Below are 26,579 nucleotides of genomic sequence, written 5' to 3'. Positions count from 1 at the left end.
AATGCAGCCATGATGCAGCTGGTGCTTCTTCCAGGGCTGCTGCCTTTGGTTCAGTCATGAGGCATTATTCTTTGCTTCGCCTTCAGGCTTTGCCTGATGATATCAAGGCTAAACTTTTACATGCTCCTTTGGATAGCAAAAACCTTTTTGGGTCTGCTACTACCGACTTATTCAAGTCCCTCCAGGTTAAGGGAATGGCCTTGTAAGAGCAAAAACATTTTTTTCCTCCTGTTCCCAAGCTTCAGAGTAACCATCCTTCCAAGTCAGCCTTTGTCTGTAGGCAATCTGGGACTCCTCCTAAGAGCAAGAATGTTTTTTATGCACATTGTTCCTGCTACTTCCACACAAACTCCTGGTTTTATTTGACATTTTGCTCTGCTTTTCCCTCTCCCTTCCAAATTTGGCTTCAAATCACCTTAGACTCCTGGGGTCTGTCCATTATCTGGCTGGGATATTTCATGGTTTTGGAAGTACTTCCTCCTAGTTTAGGCATTCCTCAGCCTCTTTGGAAACAGCTCTCTCATTTCCTGGAGGTTCTTCACTCCTTTTTTGGATCAAGGCACCATTCAAGTTGTGCTTCCCACCCAGATGATGAAGGGATTTTATTCCAGGAGGTTTTTGGTCCCAAGAAAGAAGGGTACATGGAGACCGATTCTGGATCTCTGCCTGCTGAACACTTTCTCAAGATTCCTTCCTGATATTATCCCATCAGACCTTGTTTTCCTCTTCCACTTCCTCAGGCCTTTCTGGTGTTTCTGGATCTCAAGGATGCCTAACTTCACATACTTATCCATCCCTTTTTGGGAAATTTCTGTTTCTCTTCCTTTTCATTGCATTTTCGCTTCTCTGCTTTTCCCTTTGGCCTCTCTGCTGCCTTAAAAGTATTTACCAAACAACTCCTGTTATTGCTTTTTGCAGATGTAATCAGATTTTTCCCCGTGTAGGTAATCTGTTTGTTCAAGCTCCTCCTTCCAGTAGTTTTCTTTAGGATACCAACTTTACTACTTGCCTGTTACACAGTCTTCAGTTCACCCTAATCCTCCAGAAGTCTGTCCTGATGCCTTCCCAGGATCATATTTTCCTTGGATGCAGACTTCAGGTTGTTCCCATTTTGGCTTCTCTTCCTGTCCCCAAGACTCTGTCTGCAATTGCCTTCTTCCAGTCCCTTCTTTCTGTGTCCGTCTGTTGTGGCTAGGGAATTTCTCCAGGTCCTGGGGGTTTATGGCTTCCACCTTTTCCATATTCCCTCTTGTCAGGCTCCATATGAGCAAACTTGAGTGGCACCTGAAGTCAGTGTGGCTTCAGCATTGCCACCCCCTTTAGTTTACTGTGCCTTTTCTTCCCTGCCCCAAGCTCTAGCTTCAGTGGTGGATTCATCAACTGTTTATCAATCCAGGGCTTCCTTTTCAGGCTCCAGTTCCCACTCTGATGCTTTTTTACAGATACTTGGACAGAGGATGGGGTGCCTCCTGTGACCTCCCGAAGGTCCAGGGTCTCTGGCCTCAGAGGTCAGACCATATCAACACAAAAAGAGATGACTGCTCTACTTCTGGCCCGGCAATCCTTTCTTCATTCCTTCATCCTGTGCCTCAAAAGTTTTGACGTATAGTACCACAGTGATGTGGTATGTCAACTAGCAGGGAAGCACGAGCTTCTATCTTCTTTGCGTATCAGCTGTTCAGGTGTGGGATCTAGCTTTTTAGTAACTCTCCAGGCAGTTTACATTCCATGCTAGTACAATTTAGTGGCAGACTGTTTTGAGTGGGTCCAGAACAGAAGCTCACAAATAGATGCTCCACAGAGATGCATTCCTGGACATTGTCCATTAGTGGGGGTATTCTTTGAGTAGATTTTTTTGCTTCCTGTTTGAACACACAACTTACTGTAGTGTGTTATCTTGTTGGCGATTCCCTTTTGGCGTGGATGGCATTGCCCCCCCCCCCCTCTCATTTGGTCAGGGGCCATTACCAAAAGTTAGCTCACCGGGCAGATCTCACACAAGACAAGGGATCTCTTGGCCATCCTCACCTGTTTACTCTTTAGCTGATGAGGTGGGTGATAGGGTTTTGATCTCTCTCGGGCACTTATTTCTGGGGGTGTGCTCAGGGTTCTGCAGGTGGCCAGGAAACCCACCACCAGAGAATCGTACATGTCTAAATGGAAAGGATTTTCAGTTTGGTGCCTCTCTCTCGATCATGATACCCCATCTCTGGAATCCCTGTGGTTTTCTGTCATTTGTGTGATTATCTCCATGATGGGTTGGAATATTCTTCAGTTTAAAGCTTACCCATCAGTAATTTCTGCTTGCCTGCCCTTGAATCCTCCTATGGCATCTAGTTTTGAGGTCAAACAATTCCTTAAAGGTGTCCTTCATATCAGCCCACCCATGAAGCCTAGTTTGCCTTCTTGGGACCTCAACTTTATACTTGAGAAATTGACACAGGCTCCTTTTGAGCCTGCTGCTTCAGCTTCCTTGCAACATTGCACTTGGAAGACTGTTGCTTTCTGCTCTTAGTTAGTCAATAGAGTGTCTGAGCTTCAGGCTTCAATGGCTGTTCCTCCCTCCCTTTTTAGTTTTTCAGAGACACAGTGGCTCTTTGTACTAATCCTTCTTTTATGCCCAAGATGGTCAGTGAGTTGTCCCTATATCAGTCTATTCATCTTCCTTCCTTTTTTCCTTCTCCAGAATCTGCTAATGAGAAGATTCTTCACACATTGGCTTCATACATAGCTCAGGTATTATTTAGATAAAACTAATAAAACTAAGGTTTTTCACAAATTTGAACCGTTCTTGTTTCCTTTTGTCCAAGGACTTTGGGTTTGGCTGTTTCTAAGCCAGCTGTCATTTCCTGGATTTCTAAGGCCATTTCCTTTTGTTACTATCATGACAAATGTCTTTCTTCCTCTAAAGGCACATTCTGTTAGAGCAGTTGCCTTCTCAAGTGCCTTTTTCTTGGATCTGGATACCAGTTATATCTTTGAGGCTTGTACTTGGTCTTCTGTTCATACTTTCAAAGCAATGTAAGAAAGTTCTCTGTGCGGAAGATTTTCAGTCCGTATATCTCTAGTTAATAATTGTATGTTAATCAGATCAAACGGTAAGTAGTAGAAGAAGTGAACTTAAACTCGTCGTAAGTATATATATATATATATATATATATATATATATATATATATATATGATTGCACAGAATTACTAAATATTCAAAAGTAATCCAAGCAAGGCAGGCAGTAAGGATTACTTTTGAATACTTAGTAATTCTGTACAATTATATATTTGTTTTACATAAGCCTAGTTTTAAGATCGCCACTTCTACTACTGTTGTCCGATCTCATTAATATACAGTGATTAACTAGAGAGATATGGACTGAAAATCTTCCACACAGAAAAGTTTCTTGCACTGTTTTTTGTTTTTGGACCCAGTATACTTGTTTAGTGGGTTGTTTTGCGACTTCAGGGATACCATGGAGATTATTTGTTTTTTTTTCTATTCATACTTTCACTGATCATTAGAAGATTGACATTGTTTCCAGGGGTAGAGTGGGCTTTGCTAGGGTTGTCCTGCATAGGTTTGTCGAGGGTTCTTCCCTATCTTCCTCCCAGGCTTCTTCCTGAGCTCTTGTACACTGCCTTACATGAAGAATACTGCAACAGTTACTCATGGAAGAACATAGTACAGTTGTGTAAAATCTTGCCAAAACAGTAGATGCCCTCTGCTCTACAATGTTGCAGTATCCAGCCCCCCCCCCTTTCCTGACTCTTGCCCTGTGCTATGGTTGCTGCCCTGGCCGAATGTCCCTTTTCCCTTCATTTTGAATGTGTTCCAGTGTGTCCCTGGGAATATTCTGTTCCTCCAGGGGCTTTTTCAGTTCTGAGTATCTGCGTCCACACCACTGTTATGCCTTACATCATTCATGGGGAGCATATGTGTAATGAGGCACTTATAGGAGCTAAAGGCTTTGGCATACTGGCTGGATGTTGGGGCTGTCCTTGGCAGGAGATCTCTTAGATGAAGAATACTGTAACATTGAAGAGAAGGACATCTACTTTTAGTAATATTTTGTACAACTGTACTTTCTGGTGACCAGGGTGAGGGGCAGTATTCTCTTAGTAATATTTTTGGATGAATCACATATATATCATAGGTTCATAGATTAGTACTAAGCTAACTGCCCTTGTAAGCCAGTTTAAGCCTAGCCAATTATCCCTTGTGAGATTGATAAAAAACAGGAATCCACAAACACAGTAAAGATACGATCTCTGGAACCAAACAGGACAAATAAAATAACGTTCTTTATTTCAGGAATCACGTTTTCGCTTCCACAGTTGCAGAAGCTTCCTCAGCTAATACAATTTAATTAATTAACAGTTCCTTTTATATACAAATAAACCATGATGCCATTTCCTTTTATTATCAAACCACCAACCCACCATAAGAACAACGTAGGGTGGATAAAGACATCATTTATTAAAAGTGTCACTTCATACTTTTAATATCAATTCATCATCCCACATTTATAATATATTATATTAATAATCAACATTTATATTATGCAAATAACTAAAAAATATAAAATATACTCCTATTTAGTTAAAAATTGATTTTTCTATACCTGTATTAGATGGTAATATATAGTTCCCAATATATGGATCGTACTAAATCTATTTTTTATATATATACATATAAGTGTAAGTCTCCTTCAGTTATCTCATGTAACTTTTATATTTAAGAATCACTGAGATGTTACAGGATTCATTTAATGCAGGGTAGGTAAAAGCATCTAATCCAATCTGCCACTAACTCTCTCATTTCAAGTAACAGAGTTTGAGGTCCACCCCTTGCTCCAGTTAGAACCTGTTCGATACCCATAAATTGGAAACTATGTCCAATATTATGCATAACATGTTTGGACAAAGCATTGTCCATCTTTTTGTTATTTATCGCATAAAGGTGTTGGTATATTCGATCACTCAGTTTGCGATCGGTCTTCCCGATGTAGAAGCAGGGGCAGCAGGCACAGAAAGCGATGTAAATCACAGATTTTGTGATGCAATTAATTCTTGAAGTAATGGTGTATTTTTTATCTCTGATTGTAAATGAGTTACCAACTTTCAAGTAATTACATCTATTACAAAACCCGCACATAACTGTGCCAGTTTGTCTATTGGAAAATTTACATAATCCAGGTCTCTGTAATAATTCTTTTAGATTTTTACCCCTTTTAAACACTACAAACGGTTGAGGTCCCAACTTTTGAAGCAGTCCAGGGTTGTTAAAAATAAAATACCAGTTTTTCTTTATGATATTCCATACATCACCAATATGTCTATTAAATGTTAAAACAAGACTTGTCCTAAAATGATTTTGACTACAAGTTGTAGTACCAGTATTGTTATATTCTGGCACTTTTTCCAAGGGTGGATCTATAGATTCACTAACTTCAATGTTTAGGGTTTGGTATTTACATCTTAGCAGAGGCTGGTAAAAACCTGTATTCCTTTTCATAGAAACTTCATGTATTAATTCATCTATTAGGTATTCTGGGTACCCTCTATTTATAAACAGTTCTTTTAAGAAAAGACACTCGGACCTGAATGTTTCAAATGTACTACACATACGTACGGCTCTAACTAGTTGTCCTTTGACAATAGATCTTTTTTGTTTAGCCGGGTGGTTACTAGAGTAGTGTAGGAAAGCGTTACAGTAAGTCGGCTTCCTATATATAGAAGTCAAAAAAACAGCCATTTTCCACATCCTTTGTTAATTCAACATCTAAGTAGTCAATAACAATATTAGAAAACTTATAAGTGAATTTTAAAAATGTGCTAGAGTTCATAAACTCAACTAGTTCAACAGCTTCACTTTCACTACCCTTAATCAAGATAAACACATCGTCTAAGAACCGTGTGTAGTATTTAACATTTTTAAATAAAGGGTTATTTTTCAAAGTAACTTTTTCCCAGTAAGCAACTACTAGGTTCGCCACGCTTCCCCCACATGGTGACACCATAGCTATACCTTTTTTCTGTAGGTAGTATTGGTTATTGAACAGGAAAAAGTTTGATGTTAAAACAATATCCAACAATTGTGTAACCAAAGAGATCTCATTTTTTGTAGCTCCCAAATCCTCCAACATCAATTCACTCCATTCAATTGCTTCCTGGTGTGGAATCGATGTGTACAGATCGATTACATCTATAGTCAAGAAGTTAAGTGTAGGTTCAAAAATGATGTTATTAATTGACTCTAAGAAGGTCCAAGAATCCTTGCAGATCTCAGTTATTTGTTTTAAATATTTTGAAATAATGCCATCAATTACTCTAGCACATGGGTGGGTGATGGCACACCTGCCATCAATTAATGCCCGCATAGGTGGATTTAAGATGTTTTTATGCAATTTTGGGCAACCGAACATTACAGGTACTTTAGGTGATAAAATATTGATAAAATTAAAGATATCAATATCTATTAACCCATCAATAAGTAAGTCACGAAAGTAACCTCTGATTCTTTTATAAGCCCCCATCATTTCACTGTTAGAGGCATTTGTGTATGCATCAGATTCTAGAATTAATAACATTCTGTCAATGTATTCAGAGTTGTCAAAGATAGCTACCCCACCCCCTTTATCAGGTTTCATCACCCTTACTGATAGTTCTCGGAGATTATTTAATGCCTTAGTTTGTTCATATGATATGTTACTGTGAGAATCAAACCATTTTAACCCCTGAAACAGGTGTCTAAAGTCTAATTCACAGACATTTTCAAATATATTCAGATTAGGGTGTAGTGGGGGGTTAAATGTGCTGGATAATTTATATGGTGGTACCTCCCCAGGAGCCCCGCTACTAAACAGTAAACATCCCTTGTCAGACTCAAACCCTGTACCTTGTGTTTGTAAGACAAAGACATTAACCATTAGGCCACCCTATCTGTGCACAATACGAATATTTTAAAGTCTTTATATTAGAACTCTTACTTCGTTTTCTTGATTTATTCTCCTCCCCTTATCAATTATGGGAAGTCTGCTTTCATAACTGTATTGTGTATGTGTTTGCTTGGTGTCAAGTGTTGAACTGGGAGATGCTTGGATTAAGCTGGGTTTCATAGTTTAGCATGTGAAGTGGTTTGTTGATGTGTGTGTGTGTGTGTGTGGGTTGGTGGGTGGGTGGAGGTTGAAGTGGTGCATAGTAAGGCTTTTTCTATTACAGCAGTTAAAACGAAGTGTAGCTTCTTAAAGGCTTGCAGTTGATAATGAAAACATTTTGTCCTGTCATAATTGCTGGACATCGTCAGGATGCCACAATAAGGTTGTGTTCAACAGTCTGTATGTCTTTCTTGGGGAGGTGTGTGGACAAAGCTGCTTTGCACAGTGTTTATAGAAATACTTTACACACGTATCTCGTGTGTGTGTGTCTCTCATATATCTTGTGTGTGTGTGGATATATATATTTTTATATATATATCTATATATATATCTATATCTATATATATCTATATATATATATATATATATATATATATATACACACACACACACACACACACACACACACACACGTGTGATATGTGTATATGTGTAGGTATAATACATTTATATATTTTTTTAACATTTTGATTTGAGTTTGAAGGCTGACAATACTAAGTGTTACCTCCTTCTCATTTAACAGTATTGAATCAACTTCCTCTTCCTTCTCCTCTGCCTGCAACGACCACTAAGAGCTTGCTTTTCAATGGGAGGATTGCTGAAGAGGTGAACTGCCTTTTGAACTGCAGAGATGAAAGTTTAGTTTCACAACTGGCGCACAGCCTCAACCAGGTTTCCACAGACCACATGTATGTAAATGTGTGTCCTTTTGGAATTTGTATATTAAGAATTTTTTTCATGATTACATCTGTTCTTTCATTCTAGACTGCTTTTGCTGTAGTGTTTGCCTTTTTTTCACATTGCTTTCCTAGTCTTAAGTACAAAGTGATAATTATTTTTCGAGGTCTTCCAACATTTGTCAGTTAGTACATGGCTTTACGTATGCATATAATGTGTGTACACATTCGTGTACACACACACACGTGTGTGTGTTTGTGTGTGTGTAGGTAGCTTCCTCAATGAGTGAGACATGATCAGTCGGGAAGTAGTTCCTCAGTTGTGACTGTGTGCACAGCCTGTCTAAAACTCTGGTATACTCCCTAAAAGTGTTTTTGCAAGGGGGGAGTAAGCCCTCTTGTGTGTCCCCTCTCCCTCTTACATATTCTAATTCCAGGGTTACTCATGGGGAAGTAGAAAATCCTCAGTACAAGTGCTTCTTAGTCTTGCACAGACAGTCTGTTTGTAGAACTCGCTCTGCAAACAAATAGTTGGGTAGTCCTAGTTTGCATTTTTTTCTTTCTGTTTAGTGTGCTAAGACCCACTTAAGTGCAGGCATGATTTTTCAGCAGGTGACCTGGAGAGCATTAATCTGACTTAACAATTTGACTCATCATTTTGCAAGTGGAAACGATGGGACTTGCATAATGAAACTTAACAGTTGTAAGCTCATGTATTGTATGGCTACATTTGTTTTCTCAGATGACAGCACAAAGTTCAGCTGGTGCGCAAAATCTTTGCGTTTATTTGCTTGTCTGATTACCGCAAGTGTTTTTTGTTAGCCCTCAAAATTTATTCCACTTGTTTACATTTTACTTTTATACCACCAATTTTTTTCTATTACTCCTAATGCTGAAATTTTGCTGCAGACCTCTGCCACCAATTTGAAACAATACTTTCTAGCGATTTCCCTGAAGATACCACTTACCGTTGCATAATTTGCTTAAAATCCTCCCCAAAGCAGTAGTAGCCCCTTGTGACTTGGTGTGCAGGCCAGAATTCCTCCCATATAAATTCCTTTTTATTTTCTGTCCATTGCCTTTGTTTTACTCTGTTTAGAGGCCGTTTTAGCTCCTGTGTCATATTGTCAAAGCAGTCTTTGGAAGTTGACAAACTGCTAAAGCTCGTTTAGTATCATTGCCACTATCATTCGGCCAGCTATCCTTGTTCTCATTTTCTGTCCCAGATGAATGTACATTTAGCCAGGCTTCCTGTTTCGAGTGTTAAAGTAATTAATCTTATTTTCTGTTACATGCAAAGATTTTACTTCAGATTTAGTAGCTATGTTTATTTGCACAGAGCAGTTGAACACACTTTTTTTACTAGCATTATCACAAAGTTGTTTAGCTTCTATTTGAGTAACTGAAGCCAGTGTTGAGAATTCTTGTGTCAGAGTCCAGCAGTAACCTCTGTTGAGGAATATGCCCCTGGAAGTTAGTGTAATAGTTGGATCTATATTAGCATATCGAATGTACTAAATAGCGAAAGCTGTTTAGTCGATCCGATACTGTCGAAATGGCAAAATAGCAAAGAGACGGAACATCAAATTTTTTCCTAAGGAAAACATTCGGTGGCCCATTTTCGGGACTTTGCCATTTCCTCCACTATGGTGCAACTCGGAGTTGGTATATTTAAGTAGGGGGGAGGGGGGCACAGCCCCCCCTATCTTTGTGTTGGGTAAGTTTTTTTTTTTTTTTTTTTTTTTTTTGCAGAGCAGTGAATTTTTTCTATGGGAAAAAAAATTCGCTGTTCCGTATGTTCAATATTTTGTGGTTTAGACATTATCGGTATGATGAAATAGCATTTGCTGTTTTCATCGTACGATAAGGTAATATAGACACTAATAGTTGGGTGTATTAAGCAGGTGATGGCTATTTCTTCCTATTTTGTGCCCATTTTCAAACCCCAGTGACCTGCTTGTGACTTTAACTCCATTACCATGTAAATTTTTGCTTCCTTGTATCTGTGTTAGGAGGTATGGTCAGTTAAAGGCTCTCCAGTTTTTTCCGTTTATTGCTGGTGCACGTCCGGTATTACACTAACCAGTGTTACTGGAAAATTTGGAAAGTTAGTACATTTATTGCTCAAGAAACCTGAACTTTTAAGTGTTTGCAAGAACATCAAGCGAAGTCTCCACAAAAGCACACCTTTCTGAATCCAGAAATTAACATGGAGAAATGTAGAAAATGTCAGCATTTCCAACCAGTAACTCGAAAGCACTGCTGTGAGAATCTAGAGCCCCTGTCCCAGCTTGCACAGGGCAGCGGTTATGGAGGAAGTTCTATGTGGGGACAAGGCATGATCTAGACAGTTGCAAGGTGAGGGCGGCACAAGGCTAGGCTTATACTAAAGCCTGCATCTTCCAGTTAGTGTGTAGCCCTGACATGTGATCTCCCTCACTAGCGGTAATTTTATATGCCATTCATTTTGTTTGAAACACTGTGTTGTATTTGAAATTAATCCTGTCCAGTACCCCTTCTTGTGAATGAGCCTTAGGGAGTGGATGCTACTATCTTTCCCCTGCTTTTGACCTCATTGCCTGTTAGCTGCCTTGCATGAGTAAAGTCCTTAAGCCAATGTTTTGTCTTGTTTTTTCTTCAAAGAGATTTAACAACCCTTTTAGTGAAGGAGGAAGAGGAGCATCAGCAGCAGGTGTGGGTCATTATGTTTGCTGAAGACTTAGGGTTGCTGTGATCTGATTGCTCATTCACCTTTTTAACAGATGGCTTGTCTGATCTAAATGGGATCTCACTTTGGCCACCCTCAGATGTTCGATTCCAAGCTCAGGCCCCTCCTCTCGCCCATAACCCTCTACAAGTAGAGTGTTAACTCAGATGTCCTTTGCCACTTGTTTGCTATGGATGCGAGCCCCTAAACTCAGGCTAATTTTAAGCTAGGTCACTTTTTTTTAGTTGATTATTTTTTTTCTTGCAAGATTTATCATCTGGTAATGTTCATCTTACCTTTCTCTGTTTGTACATTCCCTTACTTTTGGTCACAGGGCAGTGGTGGAGAAGAGAAAATGGTCATCAAGGGGCTCGGGCCCCTCCCAGCCTCTCTGGAAGAAGTTCCCCCTTCCTACTAGTCTGCATAATCTGTTCTCTCTCCTCCTGCTAAAATGGCTGCTGATAAATCAAGAGTTGAGAAGAATCTTGACAAGCCTAGAGAAAGGAATTCAAAATACTCTAAGAAGTGGTTACTGGATTGCTAACCTTTGGCTCTGAAGATGCTTGTGTCTTAGGTTTTGAAGGTGGAGTTGGATCTGATCTTTACTGGATCTGATGCTCCTCTCCAGAGCTGGTTTTGCCCAGGCTGTTTCCCCTTTCTCCAAGAAAGGCCTGTCCATCACTTATCTAGACATTCATCCATCCTATCGCTTCATTTGGTGTGGCCTTCCAGGAGCTTGTTCAAAGTGAACAAGGATAAAATGAAGCTCCTCATCCAGTTATGTCTCCTTCCTAGATCTGTCCTTTGGACTCTGGGCTGTTGAATCCAAGTGTTCCCTGAGATATGTTTACATCATATCCAAAGACCAGGCGTTTGTCAACTCTGGGGGCATCTCTGATCTGATCGAAGAGTGGCTCAGACCTGGACATATCTAGGAGCTGAGGTACCGGCATTAGACCTGGGGTGGGGTTTAGGGGTTGACTCGGAGGTTCTCAGAGCCATCCATTTCCCTTAGCGCTTTAGCACTAGATTGCTGAGCTCCAAGTGGAAGAGATGACTCCAGGGTTGGAGCAGAGTCAGTTGAGGCTATGGGACCATCTTGCAGAGGGTTCTCTGGTCGTGTTTCAACCTCTGCCTTCAAAGCTTTTGAGAGTGGAGTGGACTTCCCCCTCCTGCTTTCATTCCCCTGGGTCCCAATCTTGCACCTCGTGTCCCATTAGGACAGCCAGCCCTTAAAAGGTTGGTGTCTGTCCACCTTGAGGACTTTAGTCAGCTTGAGTTATTCCCATAGCACCCCACTGGAGAGGTGAGCAGCATTTGTGCAAAATGAGGCATGTTCAGTCCCCTTCAGGAGTTAACTGAAGGTACTGAGTTTGAGTCAGAGGTGTTTCCCAGATGCCCCTTCAAAGTTGTCTCATTCAGTGAAGTTTTGGAACTACATAGAAGGAGGTGGATGGTCCTCTGAGGCCCCATCTCAGCAGGAGTCTTTACTTCTCGAGGCTTTTTGGGCTGGCCAGTCTACAACTTGGGTGGTCCATCCTGTGCACTAGATTGACCCTAATCTCTAAGCGCGATTGGAAGGAGTCTGAGGCCCAATTGATTTCACTTAAACCTGAGAAGTTTCTTTTTTCCCCAAAAGATTGCTCTTACTGTGCCAAGGGTCTTGCCATTGATTCTGTGGTGGTGGTGACTGCCAGAAAGGAGCTTGCAGAGGGGAAGCTCCAACGTCCATCCTGCTAACAGGAAATCTGTGGTTCTGGACAAACTTGGGAAGGGAGTTCATGCTCGAGTGACCTTTGTGCTTGGGGAGTTGAAGTACTTGGCACACTTCCTGAGGGATTTGACCAAGGAGCTCTCCAAATCTTTGTCTAGGTCCATATCTGCTGGGGAGAGGAAATCTGTCAACTCACAGCTGGCTGCCTCTCGATCCCTTTTTGAGTATGTCTAAGTCCCATTTCCAATGAAATAGAAGGCACTTCAGGAACGTGGACACTGTCATAACTGTTAGGTGGCATGCCTGTGTGACTTTGCAGAGCACTTCAAAATGTTTTATCAAAGCCTCATGCGATAGCAGAGGTCATGATCAGAGGCTATTCAAACCCCTTTCTTTTCCTTTTCACTTAAGAAAACTTCCCAATGTTCTGCCCTCCCAGCAAAAGACAACACCACTGGAAATAAGCTGCTAGACAATCTGGTCATACAGGAGATGCCACCTGACCAAGGATCTAGGGATTACTCAAGGTTTTTTGGTGCTCAAGAAAAACATGGACCTCAGGCCAATTTTGGACATCAACAAACCTGTTGGAGAGAGAGGTTTGTCTTCCAGAGGCTGCCCCGTTTTTGGAATAGACTCCCCATACACACCAAATACGTTACTGACACTCCTCAGGTGGAACCTTGATGAATGGATGGGAAATCACAGATTTGTCCCAGGGGTCCCACCTGTACCTTCATTGACATGGGTGACAGGTGCTGACCGAGGCTTCCTTTTTGGGGATGATCTGTAGGCTAGGCTTGTACAGGCCCAAGGGCCATTAGCTTAGTAACCTCCTATGATCCTGTGATCACTCGTGAACAAGTATGTGAAATGAACGAAATTTCAGGTGGTCATGGTATAGTCCATTCATCCACTGTAGAGGAAGGACAGTTGGGATGTGCTCAGTTTACCTTTAGGATGCGTACTACCACATAAAGGTGACCAGACACTTGGGAAGGTTTCTGCTCTTCCATTTGGGAGCCAGTTATTTCTAGCTCAGAGCCCATCCATTTGGTCTTACTTCAGCACCCGGTGTTTACCAGGTGTATGGCAGTGGCTGCAACTCATCTCCGGCTGTGGGATTTCTGACCCCCCCCCCCCAATACCTGGATGACCGGCTCATAACTGCCCCCTCCAGGAATCTTTTCATCAGAGCCTGAGACTCCTTGCTACATCTTTGCTCGAAATAAGGTATTACTGTAAATGCAGCCCAAACTTCAACCTGTCCATATTTTAGAATTCATTGGAGCTGATTTGGACATGAAATTAGATAGCCAAGCTTACAGCATCCAGGATTTCTAGACTTCGCAATCGGGCAGTGGCAGTTCTTTCCTATTGAAAGCCACCAGCAAGACTGCTGATGTTGTTTGTGTTTCACTGTTGCAGTCATTACATTTGGGTAATCCTGCTGGCAGGTTGCCCTCAGTCTGCCTGAATTCCAAAGTCTTGAGTCCTGCATCGGCTGCTGTTGCCCCTTCCCTGACGTTAGGTCGTCGGGGGTATAAAAGAAGCAGCCAACGCCATTTTCTTCAGTCTTTCTTGCCGCGCGGTGCCCAAAGCAGAAGCAGTTAGCAAGTGCTGGTTGGCCTACTCCTGAGATTTTCGTGTTCGAGTTTCAGATCCGAAGTCTTAAATAAAGTTAAGTACCCCATTGGGGAAACTTTTTTCTTGCTCCAGACTGATGTCAGAAAAAGTTAATTGTATTTCTTGTGGAAAGCAAATACTTCATAAGGACTTTCATTCTTACTGTATTCCTAGCCTAGGCCCTGATCATGTTTCTGGTTGTCGGTTTTGTGCTAGATTTAAGCAATGCACTGTTAAGCGTTTGTATGATTTTGCTTTAAACTATTTTGGACGCCAGTTTAATTATCCAGAAATGTCGTCGGATAGGCATCCGACTACCAGAGTTCACAAAAAACGCAAAGAGAAGGAGAGAGATAAACAAACAAGGTCCAAAACCGACTACGAAGCTTCTCCTAGGCCAGTCGCTGGTTCTCAGGGAGGTGCTTTCACAGCCCCTGACATGCGCTACTTTAGAGTCGCAGGCCACTTCCGACTCCCACGTGGAATCGGCTATGCCGCTAGAAACTCTGGGTATTGGAGCCTCGGACACTATTCCCTCAGATGGGTCCAGAGCCGCTGAGCAGGCACCTGCTTCTGAAGGTGTATTCAGACCTAAACATCTTTACATTAAACCGACTTCACCTTCAAAGGTAAAGACTAAAGCACCTTCTAAAGCAAAGAAACAAACAAGAGCCACGTGGACAGGCCTCAATGCCCAAAAAACAGATGCTCAGAATGGCCGAAGACTTGATTACCTTGATCAGGGGTTCCCATTCCCCTCCTGATAAGAGTCCTAGGCAAGAGACTGGCTATGAATCTTCAAATCAGGTTTCTATTTCTTCTGATTCCTCTTCTGATCAGGAACATTCTCTTTCCCCCTATGAGGATTCTGATGCGAAGAATCTATACCTTCAGCTTCTCCTCCAGAGGACTATTCTTTTGGGAAACTTTGCATACCATGAGGGAGCATTTCCACTGAGAGTGCCAAGATTTTTCAAAATCTAAAAAGAGGCTCAGGGATTTCCTTTTACTTCCTCAACACAGGCCTCTAGCCATTCCACCTGTGTTAGACATTGTAGATGTGTGTTCGGAGTCTAGTCTGACCCCTGACTCCTTACCTCCAGCTCCTCTTAAGCCTGACAGAAATTACAGGGTTCTTGACTCTCGTAAATTCCTTTTTAAAAACCCTGCTGCAGACCCAGAAACTATTTCACAGGGTCCCAAAGGAGTTAAGGCTTCCGCTGCAAAAAACCCTACCCCCTTTGACAGGGATTCTCTTGCACTGGGTAGATGGGGAAAAAAAGGTTTACACATCTGCTACCCTGGCTATAAGGGCCTTAAACTGTCAGTTTCATATGCTCAAATATCAGCAACATGTCATGGCATTGCTTAAACAGAAAATGTTGTTAAACTCTGAATGTGCAAAAAACAAGGAAATGCAGGATTTACTGCATGCAGCTGAACAAGTTGGAAAGCATACTTTGCAATGTGTTTTTTATTCTTTGGAGGCCTCCTGCAGGGCCGCAGTTACGTGGTCTGTAATTAGGAGGCTTGCTTGATTAAGGGAACAAAATCTGCCTGATCATGTCAAAGTTAAATTATTAGATGCACCTTTACAGCATGATACTTAGTTTGGTGTTAAGGCAGGAGAGGTGTTAAAGAAAATGGAGGACAAAGCTAAATCTATGCAAACTGTCAAAGATTTTTTACAAGTACAGCCACCTAGGTTTAGTAGGCACTGGCCTACAAAGAATTGGTCCTTTCCTGTGTCAGACGGACATTAAAGGGGCAGATCCCAGGTGCAAGGTTCATACAGGTGAAGGCATTCGGGGTGCTTCTACCTCCAAAGTTAGAGAAGCAAATCACAACCATACAGGAAACAGTCCTAATGACTTCCCCCTGCCTGCACCAAGCACTTATCTCCTGGCAGCACCCTTGGGGGGAAAATTAGCACTTTTTTCTCAAAATTGGCACATTATAACCCAGGACAAGTGGGTTCTAAATAGTGTCACAAGGCTACAAGTTCCATTTCCATAACCTGCAAATGGCTGGCCAGATCTGCCAAAAAATCAATCGGCAGAGGCGCAAAAGCAAGTCTCATCCCTCATGAACATGGGGGCCATTCAACAAGTACCAGAGCAAGAGCAGGGACAAGGATTTTACTCTACTGTTCTTGGTACCCAGAAAGGACAAGGCCTGGAGACCAATACTGGACCTATCTATTCTGAACACATTCCTGGATATACCAAAATTCAAAATGTTGACTTTGCAACAGCTTCTTCCCATGCTGGGCAAGAATGCTTGGCTTGTGACTTTAGACCTAAAAGAGGCATACCTGCATGTCCCAATCGGACAGTCATGCAGAAGATGCATCAGATTCGAGGCTGGCTCAATGTATTACCAATTCTCTGCACTGCCCTTTGGCTTATCTACTGCACCCACTGTCTTTACAAAGTGCCTGGCACCAGTAATGGCTTTCTGCAGACAAAGAGGAATACAGATATATCCTTACTTGGACGACTGTCTAATTCAAGCAGAGAACAAGGACATTCTTCTACAGCATCTGGCATTTGTGAAAAGACTTCTAACATGCCTAGGGTACACAGTCAACGAAAAGAAATCAAAACTAGTACCCTCTCTGGAGATCATATTCCTGGGTGCAAGCTTAAATACAACTGCCCAAATGGCTTATCTCATGCCAGACAAGCAAAGGCAGCTGACTACCTATTTCAAAATGTTGGCAACAAAGGCCCAGTTATCTGCAAGAAAAATTCTGCAGGCTTTGGGCTTCATGGCATCCTGCATCCTACTAATTCCATATGCAAGACTACATATGAGGAAACTTCAGTGGTACCTAAAAATTGTTTGGACTCAACATTGCCACAGCTTGAAAACAATGATTACTCTCATTCCCTGCCTGCAGCAGGAGTTTCGATGGTGGGCGAAGGCTTGTCACCAGAACAAACAGCCATTCACATTACCCCCAGCCAGGCAGACACTAACAACGGATGCATCAGATTATGCCTGGGGGGCCCACATGGCAGGAAGATGCATTTAGGGCACATGGGCCTCAAACCAAATGCATCTACATATCAATCAAAAAGAGATGCTAGCTGTTCAAAATGCCTTGACAGCCTTCAAGGACCTACTTCATCCGGGACAACTACTGGTAAAGACAGACAACACCACAGTCATGTGGTATATAAATAAGCAGGGGGGCACACATTCTTACCCCCTTTGCAGACTAACCATGACTTTCTGGGTCACTGCATTGACTTACCAAGTACATCTGCAGGCACAATTCCTGCCAGGAAAGGGAAACACTCTGGCAGATGAACTAAGCAGAAATCTCATGGATCCCAAATGGCAGCTGGATCCACAAGTCTTCAGCATGATAACAAGGAAATGGGGATGCCTGGACATGGATCTATTTGCCTCCCCTCACAACTACCAACTAAAAAGATTCTGCACAAGGACTTATCACAGACGAGCATTGAAAGTGGACGCCCTATCAGTATATGCCTTTCCTCCACTGCCTCTCCTCCCCAAGGTGCTCCTAAAGGTCAGACAGGAGAAGCCAAAGATGATACTGATTGCCCCAGACTGGCCCCACCAGTACTGGTATCGAATCCTAAGGAACTTGTCTCAATGCCCAGCTTGGACCTTACCTCATATACCTCCTCTACTGTCCCAGCAAAACAATCAGATGCTGCACAGCCAACTCAGTACATTAAACCTGGCAGCATGGCGGATAATGTAGTCATACAAAACACACCTCTCAGTAAAGCTGTGATGGATGTTATTTTGGAAGCCAGAAGGCCTGGTACTAGAAAATCTTATGCTGGGAAATGGAAGAGATTCTGTGCTTGGAACCAGGCACAAGGAACTGATACAGCTGCACTAAATATTCCTCAGATTTTGCAATACCTAACTGAGATGCTGGACAAAGGCCTATCTTTCTCATCAATTAAAATTCATGCCTCTGCCATTTCGGCTCATTACAATATAGAGCCACCAATCTCTTCTCATCCTTTATTAAAGCAGTACCTCAGAGGAGCCAAAAATTTAAGGCCTCCAAGGAGATCACCAATACCTGCATGGGACCTCAACTATGTCTTGGAAAAACTCACCCTGCCTCCTTTTGAGCCAGCTGCTACTGCCACTATAAAGTTTTTATCTTGGAAAACAGCTCTGCTCCTAGCAATAACTTCTGCTAGACTAGTTTGAGCTACAGGCACTCATGACTGTGGAACCTTTCATCATTTTTATCCAGACAGGGTCTCTGAGGACAAACCTAACATTTATGCCTAAAGTGGTGTCCAGTGTGGCTCTTAACCAAACTATTCATCTGCCAACTTTTTATCCAAATCCACAAAACAAGGGGGAGAGATTTCTGCATTCTCTGAACATACAAAGACAGCTTAGATTCTACTTTAACAGAACCAAAGTTTTCAGGAAGACCGAGCAATTACTAGTGGCATATGCTGCAGGATCACTAGGAAAGGCTATCTCCAAGCAGATTATTTCAAAGTGGATAGGCCATTGCATTCGTTTCTGCTATTTACACCATGGCAAGCCAGTGCCTAAGGGCTTTAGGCCACATTCAACCAGAGCTGCAGCCACTTCAGCAGCCTTTCTCATGGGAGTACCAACCAAAGACATTTTAGAGGCTGCTACTTGGGGTTCAGTGCACACCTTTACAAAGCACCATCATCTGCCACTCTACTCTAAATCCACGGCAGGCTTTGCCACTACAGTTCTACAGGGCCGCTCTTAATGCTGTTTAGCTCCAGCCTCCCAGCTGTAGCTTTGGGACTACCCAAATGTAATGATTGCAACAGTGAAACACAAAGAACATAGTACAGTTGTGTACACTTACCATAAATGTAGATGTTCAAGTGTATTCACTTTTGCAGTCCAGGTTTTAGGGGGCACCTGACATCTGGGGCAAGAAAAACTGAAGAAAATGGTGTCTGCTGCTTCTTTTATACACCTGACGACCTGATATTAGGGAAGGGGCGATAGCAGCCGACGCAGGACCCAAGACTTAGTAATTCAGGCCGACTGAGGGCAATCTGCCAGCAGGATTACCCAAATGTAATTACTGCAACAGTTAATACACTCTAACATCTACATTTATGATAAGTGTACACAACTGTACTTTGCATCTTCTCAGCTCAAGACGGCCGCTATCCCTTTGGAAGTACCCTCATGTGGTATCTGGCAAGAGGAATCAATAGACCTTGTCAAGACAGTGATCAATCAGACATTTGCCCATGAGTTTTAAAGTCCGTCTCTCTCAAAAACATGCCAAACTCATATTCTGTGGTAACTAGAATCCACAATTAGTTTCTTAGGATCAACTATTTTGTTCTACCTTCTCCCCAGGGTAAAGTAACCAGTGACTCTTCCTAGCCGGGAGAGGGGTGCATTTTGTGAGAAAAATGATCCATGGCATGTGGTCTCCATTAGAGGGCAGTCTTCACATCAGTATCCTGGATAATGAGGTCAGCTCTCCTAGTGTTGCAGGTCTTCTAGGATTTTCTTCCAACAGGCATTATTTTGATTCAGACAGTCAGTAGTCTGGTACAGTTAAACTGGGGGACATGATCTTACTGCTTGTGTTGACAAGCCTTGATGGTTTTGCAGTGGACAATATCTTTGTGTCACTTTCTGATAGTAATGCACATACCAGGGAAATTCAGTGTGCTAGCAGATAGGCTGAGCAGATCTGTCCTATGTCTTTAGTCAACCCGGCAGGGAAGGATAGGAATTTCAGCTGCTGGGGAACTACTGTGCTGCGACTACCTTGTATCTGCCTTTAGCACACAGTGCAGCAAGTACTTGTCCTGATCCCTTAAGAGGGGGGAGTCTCTGGGAGATACTCTGACCCTCACTTGACGAACTAGTCTCTTATGCTCTCCCCTCTCATCCTGAAGTTTCTGCAGAAAACACTGGTGTAGGTGACAGTGATCCTTATTTCACCCTTCTGGCCCTGACAGGTGTGGTATCATTTCTTTTGATCTCATCTGATCATTCACCTTGAGTGCTGGTCCCTGCTCTGCATCTGCTTTCTCACCCATCCAGGATGCCTCACCCAGACATTCAAGGTCTCATATTAACTTCATGGATCTGATGTCATTTTCATTCATTCCCAAACTGATGGGTTCAAATCCCAGACTCTGATCCAACTCTGCTACTGCTTCCAGAGTGTAAGATCCTAAAACTCTCGAGTTCCTCCCCTTACCCACAATGCCGCACCAATCTAAAATACTCTGAGCTCATTTGCTGTCATTGCAAACAGATGTGGATTAAGAACTCTCTAGCTTAGTGAGTGTCGGACTTTTTTACATACATGTTCGTGTTACCCTGCTGCAGTCATCAAACTTGGGTTATCCTGTCGTCAGGCAGCCCCGCAGTCGGCCTGAATTCCAAATTCTTGGTCCGGCGTCTGTTGTTGTCGCTTCTTCCCTGACGTCAGTGCGCCAGGGGTATATAAGAGGCATCCAACGCCATTTTCTTCAGTCTTTCTTGCCGCGCGGTGCCCGAAGCAGAAGCAGTTCGCAAGTGCTGGTCGGCCGACACCTGAGATTTTCGAATGGAATTTCAGTCCGAAGTCTTCAAAGCTAAGTACCCCATTGGGGAACCTTTTCTTGCCTCAGTCCGATGTCAGAAAAAGTTAACAATTGTATTTCTTGTGGGAAGCAAATACCTCATAAGGACTTTCATTCTTATTGTATACCTTGCCTAGGCCCAGACCACGACGTCACTGGTTGTCGGTTTTGTGCTAGGTTCAATAAGCGAAGTATAAAGCGACGCTTTGATTTCGCACGACACTACTTCGGTAGGAAATTTAATTACACTATGCCATTGGAGCAACCGACTACTGGCGTGCATAAAAACACAGAGATAAAGACAGGCAGCCTAGATCCAAGCCAGACTCCAAGGCCTCGGCTGGGCTGGTCGCCGGTTCTCCGGTTTTCAGTGAGGCGCCTACGCAGCCCCTGGCGACTGCAGAATTGCAACCCCAGACCGCTTCGGATTCTCAAGCAGAGAGTTCTAGGCCGACGCAGCCATTTTCTTTAGGCCCTACCGACAACATTGCAGAAGGAGAAGCCGGTGCTGTAGAAACACCTTCGGTTTCTGAAGGTGTCTTCAGACCGACTACTCTCACCATAAAATCTTATGCTAAGCTTAAGACTCCTTTAAAACCAAAAAAGACTACTCTTCAGTCCCCAGGTCAACGCCCTATGCCTAAGAAAACATATGCTTAAAATGGTTGAAGATTTGATTTCTTTGATCAGGGGTTCCCAACCCCCCCCCCCCCCCCCCGACAAAAGGCCTAGACAAGAGGAGGATTATGCTTCCTCTGATCAAGTGTCCATTTCCTCAGGCTCCTCTGAGGAACAGGATTACTCCTTTCCCCCTTATGAAGATTCTGATGCTGAAGACTCCATTCCCTCATATTCTCCCCCTGAAGATTATTCCTTTGGGGGAAACCTTACATACCATGAGGGAACATTTCCACTGGGAAGGTCAGGACTACTCCGACTCAAAGTAAAGGCTCCGAGAGTTTCTTTTACTCCCCCAGCACATACCACTTGCTATCCCTCCAGTTTTAGACGTTGCGGATGATGTTTTCTTAGAATCTAGTCTAAATCTAGATTCTCTGCCTCCTGCTCCAGCGAAACCAGATAGATACTATAGAGTGCCTGACTCACAGAAATTCCTATGCAAAAGCCCTGTTGCCGATCCAGAGACAATCTCCCAGGGTCCCAAAGGGGCTAAGGCTTCTATGGCTAAAAATCCTGTACCCTCTGAAAGGGACTCCAGAGCACTAGATAGGTGGGGAAGAAGGTTTACACCTCAGCTACTCTAGCTATGAGAGCACTAAATTGTCAATTTCACATGCTTAAATACCATCAATTCCTAATGTCTCAAGTAAAACAAAAGATGGGCACGCACCCTCAACAGTCTGAATTCAAGGAAATGCAGGATCTGTTGCATGCAGCTGAACAGGTGGGCAAACATACTTTACAATGTGGTTTTGATGCCTTGGAAGCTTTCTCTAGAGCAGCTGTTACTGGGTCTGTTATACGTAGGCATGCTTGGTTAAAGGAACAATCTCTGCCTGATCATGTTAAAGCAAAGTTACTAGATGCACTCTTACAGCAGGATGTCTTATTTGGGGTTAAAGCAGCGGAGGTTTTAAAGAAAATGGAGGATAAGGCAAAATCTATGCAGACTGTCAAAGATTTCTTGCAGGTACAGCTCCCACGCTTCAGCAGAAATTGGCCAACAAAAAATTAGTCCTTTCCAGCTTCTGACAGACCACAGAGGGGTAAATACAGGCGCCCAAGGGGCAGAGGACAAGCACACAAATCCCTTACAAACCTCACCAATGGGGCACTGCAACACAGAAGGGATGAGAAGACAGGTCCCAAGCTACTAGAAGGCGAACACAATGACTTAAACCTCAAACTGCCAAGCAAAACTCTCTTGGCAGCTCCCTTGGGAGGAAAATTAGCACTTTTTGCAGACAACTGGCGCATCGTCACAAAGGACAAATGGGTCCCAGACATTATCTCACAAGGATACAGATTCCATTTCCACACCTTGCCAAGGATAAAAGGAATGCCAAACCTGCCACAAAATCAATGGGCAGAGGCACAAAAACAAATTACAGCTCTCATGGACATGAGAGCCATTCAACTGGTACCCACACAGGAGCAAGGCCAAGGATTTTACTCAAGGCTCTTTCTAGTCCCCAGAAAGGACAATGCTTGGAGACACATTCTGGACCTTTCAATTTTAAACACCTTCTTGCAAGTACCCAAATTCAAGATGCTAACACTACAGCAGCTTCTTCCCATGTTGGGCAAGAAAGCTTGGCTAGTAACTTTGGACCTCAAGGAGGCATACCTGCATGTCCCTATCAGACAAAATTGCAGAAGATACCTCCGTTTCATTGCAGGTTCAACCCATTACCAATTCTCTGCACTGCCCTTTGGCTTATCTACTGCGCCCAGGTTCTTCACAAAATGCCTGGCACCAGTAATTGCATACTGCAGACAAAGAGGAATTCAAATATACCCATACCTGGATGACTGCCTCATCCGAACAGAAAGCAAGGACATTCTCTTACAACACCTGGCTTTTGTAAAACATCTTCTAAGTTGCCTAGGGTACACAGTAAACGAAAAGAAATCAAAACTAGTGCCCTCTCAAAATATGACATTCCTGGGTGCCAGCTTGAATACAACGGCCCAGATGGCTTATCTGACGCCAGACAACAACTACAATTAACTCAATACTTCAGAACAATGGCAACAAAGACCCAACTCCCTGCAAGAAAAATTCTGCAGGCCTCTGGCTTCATGGCATCTTGCATACTAATACCATTTGCAAAACTGCATATGAGGAAATTACAATGGTACCTAAAAAGCGTATGGACTCAACACAGCCACAGCTTGGAAACAATAATACCTCTCATTCCCTGCCTTCAACGGGAGTTTCTGTGGTGGTCACAGGCATGTCACCTCAAGGGTCATCCTTTCACCCTACCCCCAGCCGGGCAAACTATGACAACAGATGCATTGGACTATGCCTAGGGGGCACACATGGCAGGATGGGGCGTTCAAGACATATGAACTGCAGATCAAAGGAATCTGCACATCAATCAAAAAGAAATGCTAGCTGTACAAAATGCTCTGACAGCCTTCAAGGACCTCTTACATCCAGGACAGCTTATCATAAGGACAGACAACACCACAGTAATGTGGTACATAAACAAGGGGGTACACACTCCTACCCTCTATGCAGGCAAGCAATGACCTTGTGCAACACAGCACTGGCTTACCAAGTTCAATTACAAGCTCAATTCCTGCCAGGAAAAAAGAACGCATTAGCAGACGACCTAAGCAGCAACATCATGGATCCCCACGAGTGGAAACTGGATCCACAAGTATTTGCAATGATAACTCAAAAATGGGGGCTCCCAGACATAGACCTGTTTGCCAGCCCTCAAAACTATCAGCTAACAAAATTTTGCACAAGGACATTTCACCATCAATCTTGGAAAGTGGACGCACTCTCATTCAGTTGGAAAATGCTGACAGTATATGCCTTTCCTCCATTACCCCTTCTCACAAAGGTGCTGCTGAAAGTCAGGATGGAGAGACACCGAATGATGCTCATTGCCCCAGACTGGCCATGCCAGCACTGGTACCCACTGTTAAGGAATATGGCCCAGGGCCCACCATGGATTCTACCACAAATTACCCATCTGCTCACACAGCAAGCCAATCAGATTCTACACAGCCAGCTCAAAACCTTAAACTTGGCTGCATGGCAAATCAACTAAGCAACCAGTCAGCTCCTCTCTCACAAGCTGTTATGGATGTTATTCTGGAGGCCAGGAGGCCCAGCACCAGGAAAGCCTACTCAGACAAATAGAAAAGGTTTTGCGCCTGGAACCAAGCTAAAGGCCAAAATACCCTTCAGCCTGACATACCTCAGATTCTGCATTATTTAACTGAGATGTTACACAAAGGGCTTTTTTTTTCATCTGTTAAAATCCACGCCTCTGCTATTTCTGCTCACTACAACACGGATCCTCCCTTATTTTCACATCCACTCCTAAGGCAGTTTTTCAGAGGGGCCAAAAACATTAGGCCTCCCAGGAGAGCACAAACACCTACTTGGGACCTCAACTTTGTTCTGTAAAAACAAACTTACGCTACCTCATTTGTGCCAGCTTTCTCAGCTGACTTAAAGTTTATATCATGGAAGACTGCTCTGCTGCTAGCAATTACTTCAGCTAGAAGAGTTTCAGAGCTTCAGGCACTAATGGTAGTAGAGCCTTTCCTCATTTTTCATCAGAGTTTCTCTACGAACTAACCCCTTCTTTATACCTAAGGTGGTATCCAGTGTGGCTCTAAATCAAACCATCCATTTTACCCACCTTCTTTCCAAATCCACAGAACAAAGGAGAAGGACTCCTGCATTCCTTGAACATTCACAGGCAGCTACGTTACTACTTGGATAAAACTAAGGTTTTCAGAAAATCTGACCAGCTTTTTGTATCCTATGCTACAGCATCACAAGGAAAGGACATCTCAAAACAGACAATTTCCAAATGGATAGGACATTGCATACGTTTTTGCTACACCCACCATGGAAAACCAGTTCCTGCTAGCATAAGGCCCCACTCTACCAGGGCAGCAGCTACATCTACAGCCTTCCTCAGGGGGTTGCCAACAAAGGATATTCTGGAAGCTGCAACTTGGAGTTCAGTACACACCTTCACCAAACATTACCACTTACCACTTTACTCTAAGACTAGAGCTGGCATTGCCACTGCAGTTTTGCAGGGCCTCCTAGCCTCCTCTAACCCGGTTTGACTCCACCTCCCATCCTTAGCTTTGGGATTCTACCAAAGTGTGATGACGACAGGAGGGTAACACAATGAACATAGTACAGATGTCCTTCAAGGATGCATCTGCAGTCCTAACATATGGGTTGTCCTGCCTCAGGCAGCCCTTCGGTCGGCCGGATTCCAAAGTCTGGGTCTGGCCTCTGCTGATGTCGCACTTCACCCGACGTCATAGCTGCAGTCAATTGGGTATAAAGACATCAGCCGACGCCATTTTCCTCAGTCTTTCTTGCCGCGCGGTGCCCGAAGCAGAAGCTGTTCGCAAGTGCCGGTCGGTCAGAACCAGAGATTACTACTACCGAAGACTTCTAAAAAGCTAAGTACCCCGTTGGGGGACTCTTTCTTGCCTCAGCCGATGTCAGAAAAAGTAAATAACTGTTTAACTTGTGGGAAACAAATACCTCATAAGGATTTCCACTCTTACTGCCTTCCTTGCTTAGGCCCAGACCACGACGTAGCAGCTTGTCTAGCCTGTGCTTCCTTCAACCGCCGGACACTTAGACATCGGTCGGAGTTTGCTGAGGAGTTTTTCGGCCCTGCTTTTGCTTACAACATGCCGTTGGAGACTCCAACTTCACAATTAGCTAAAAAGCGTAAGGAAAAGGACCGACTCGCGGTCCGCGGTTTCGGCCGAAACCGCGGTTAAGCCAACCGCGAGTGTCTCGGTTTCGGCTGAAACCGAGTACTCGGTTCTTCCTTAGGCCGAAAGCATGCCTCCTACTTCCGAAGCCTCAACTTGCATGGCTGAATCTGCTACTGAAATTCCACCTGCTGTTGCAGGATGTCCTTCATGGATGCATCTGCAGTCATAACAGCTGGGTTGTCCTGTCGTCAGGCAGCCCTTCAGTCGGCCGGATTCCAAAGTCCGGGTCCGGCTTCGGCTGATGTCGCACTTCACCCGACGTCATCTCTGTTGGTCTTCGGGTATAAAGGCATCAGCCGACGCCATTTTCCTCAGTCTTTCTTGCCGCGTGCCAAGCAGAAGCTGTTCGCAAGTGCCGGTCGGTCGGATCCAGAGATTACTTCTACCGAATACTACTTCGAAGACTTCTAAAGCTAAGTACCCCGTTGGGGACCCTTTCTTGCCTCAGCCGATGTCAGAAAAGTTAATAATTGTTTAACCTGTGGGAAACAAATACCTCATAAAGATTTCCATTCTTACTGTCTGCCTTGTTTAGGCCCAGCCCACGACGTAGCAGCCTGTTCGGCCTGTGCTTCTTTCAACCGACGAACGCTTAGGCGTCGGTCGGAGTTTGCAGAACAGTTTTTCGGTTCTGACTTTGCTTACATTAT

The 26,579-nt window shown here is 43.4% G+C and overlaps 1 protein-coding gene across 1 annotated transcript in view; it reads left to right on the top strand.

Moving 5' to 3' along the window:
- NIPBL (NIPBL cohesin loading factor) overlaps nucleotides 1-26,579 on the top strand; it is a 4,951,262-nt gene that overhangs the window by 448,249 nt on the left and 4,476,434 nt on the right. The window contains exon 3 of the mRNA XM_044076429.1: nucleotides 7,673-7,838. Within this exon, the coding sequence (XP_043932364.1) occupies nucleotides 7,673-7,838 (166 nt within the window). The remainder of the gene's footprint in view (nucleotides 1-7,672; nucleotides 7,839-26,579) is intronic.

The sequence above is a fragment of the Protopterus annectens genome, chromosome 1.part0, assembly GCF_019279795.1.
Source record: "Protopterus annectens isolate FY-2018-M chromosome 1.part0, PAN1.0, whole genome shotgun sequence".
NCBI lineage: Eukaryota > Metazoa > Chordata > Ceratodontiformes > Protopteridae > Protopterus > Protopterus annectens.
This window is presented reverse-complemented; position numbering and strand designations above follow the sequence as displayed.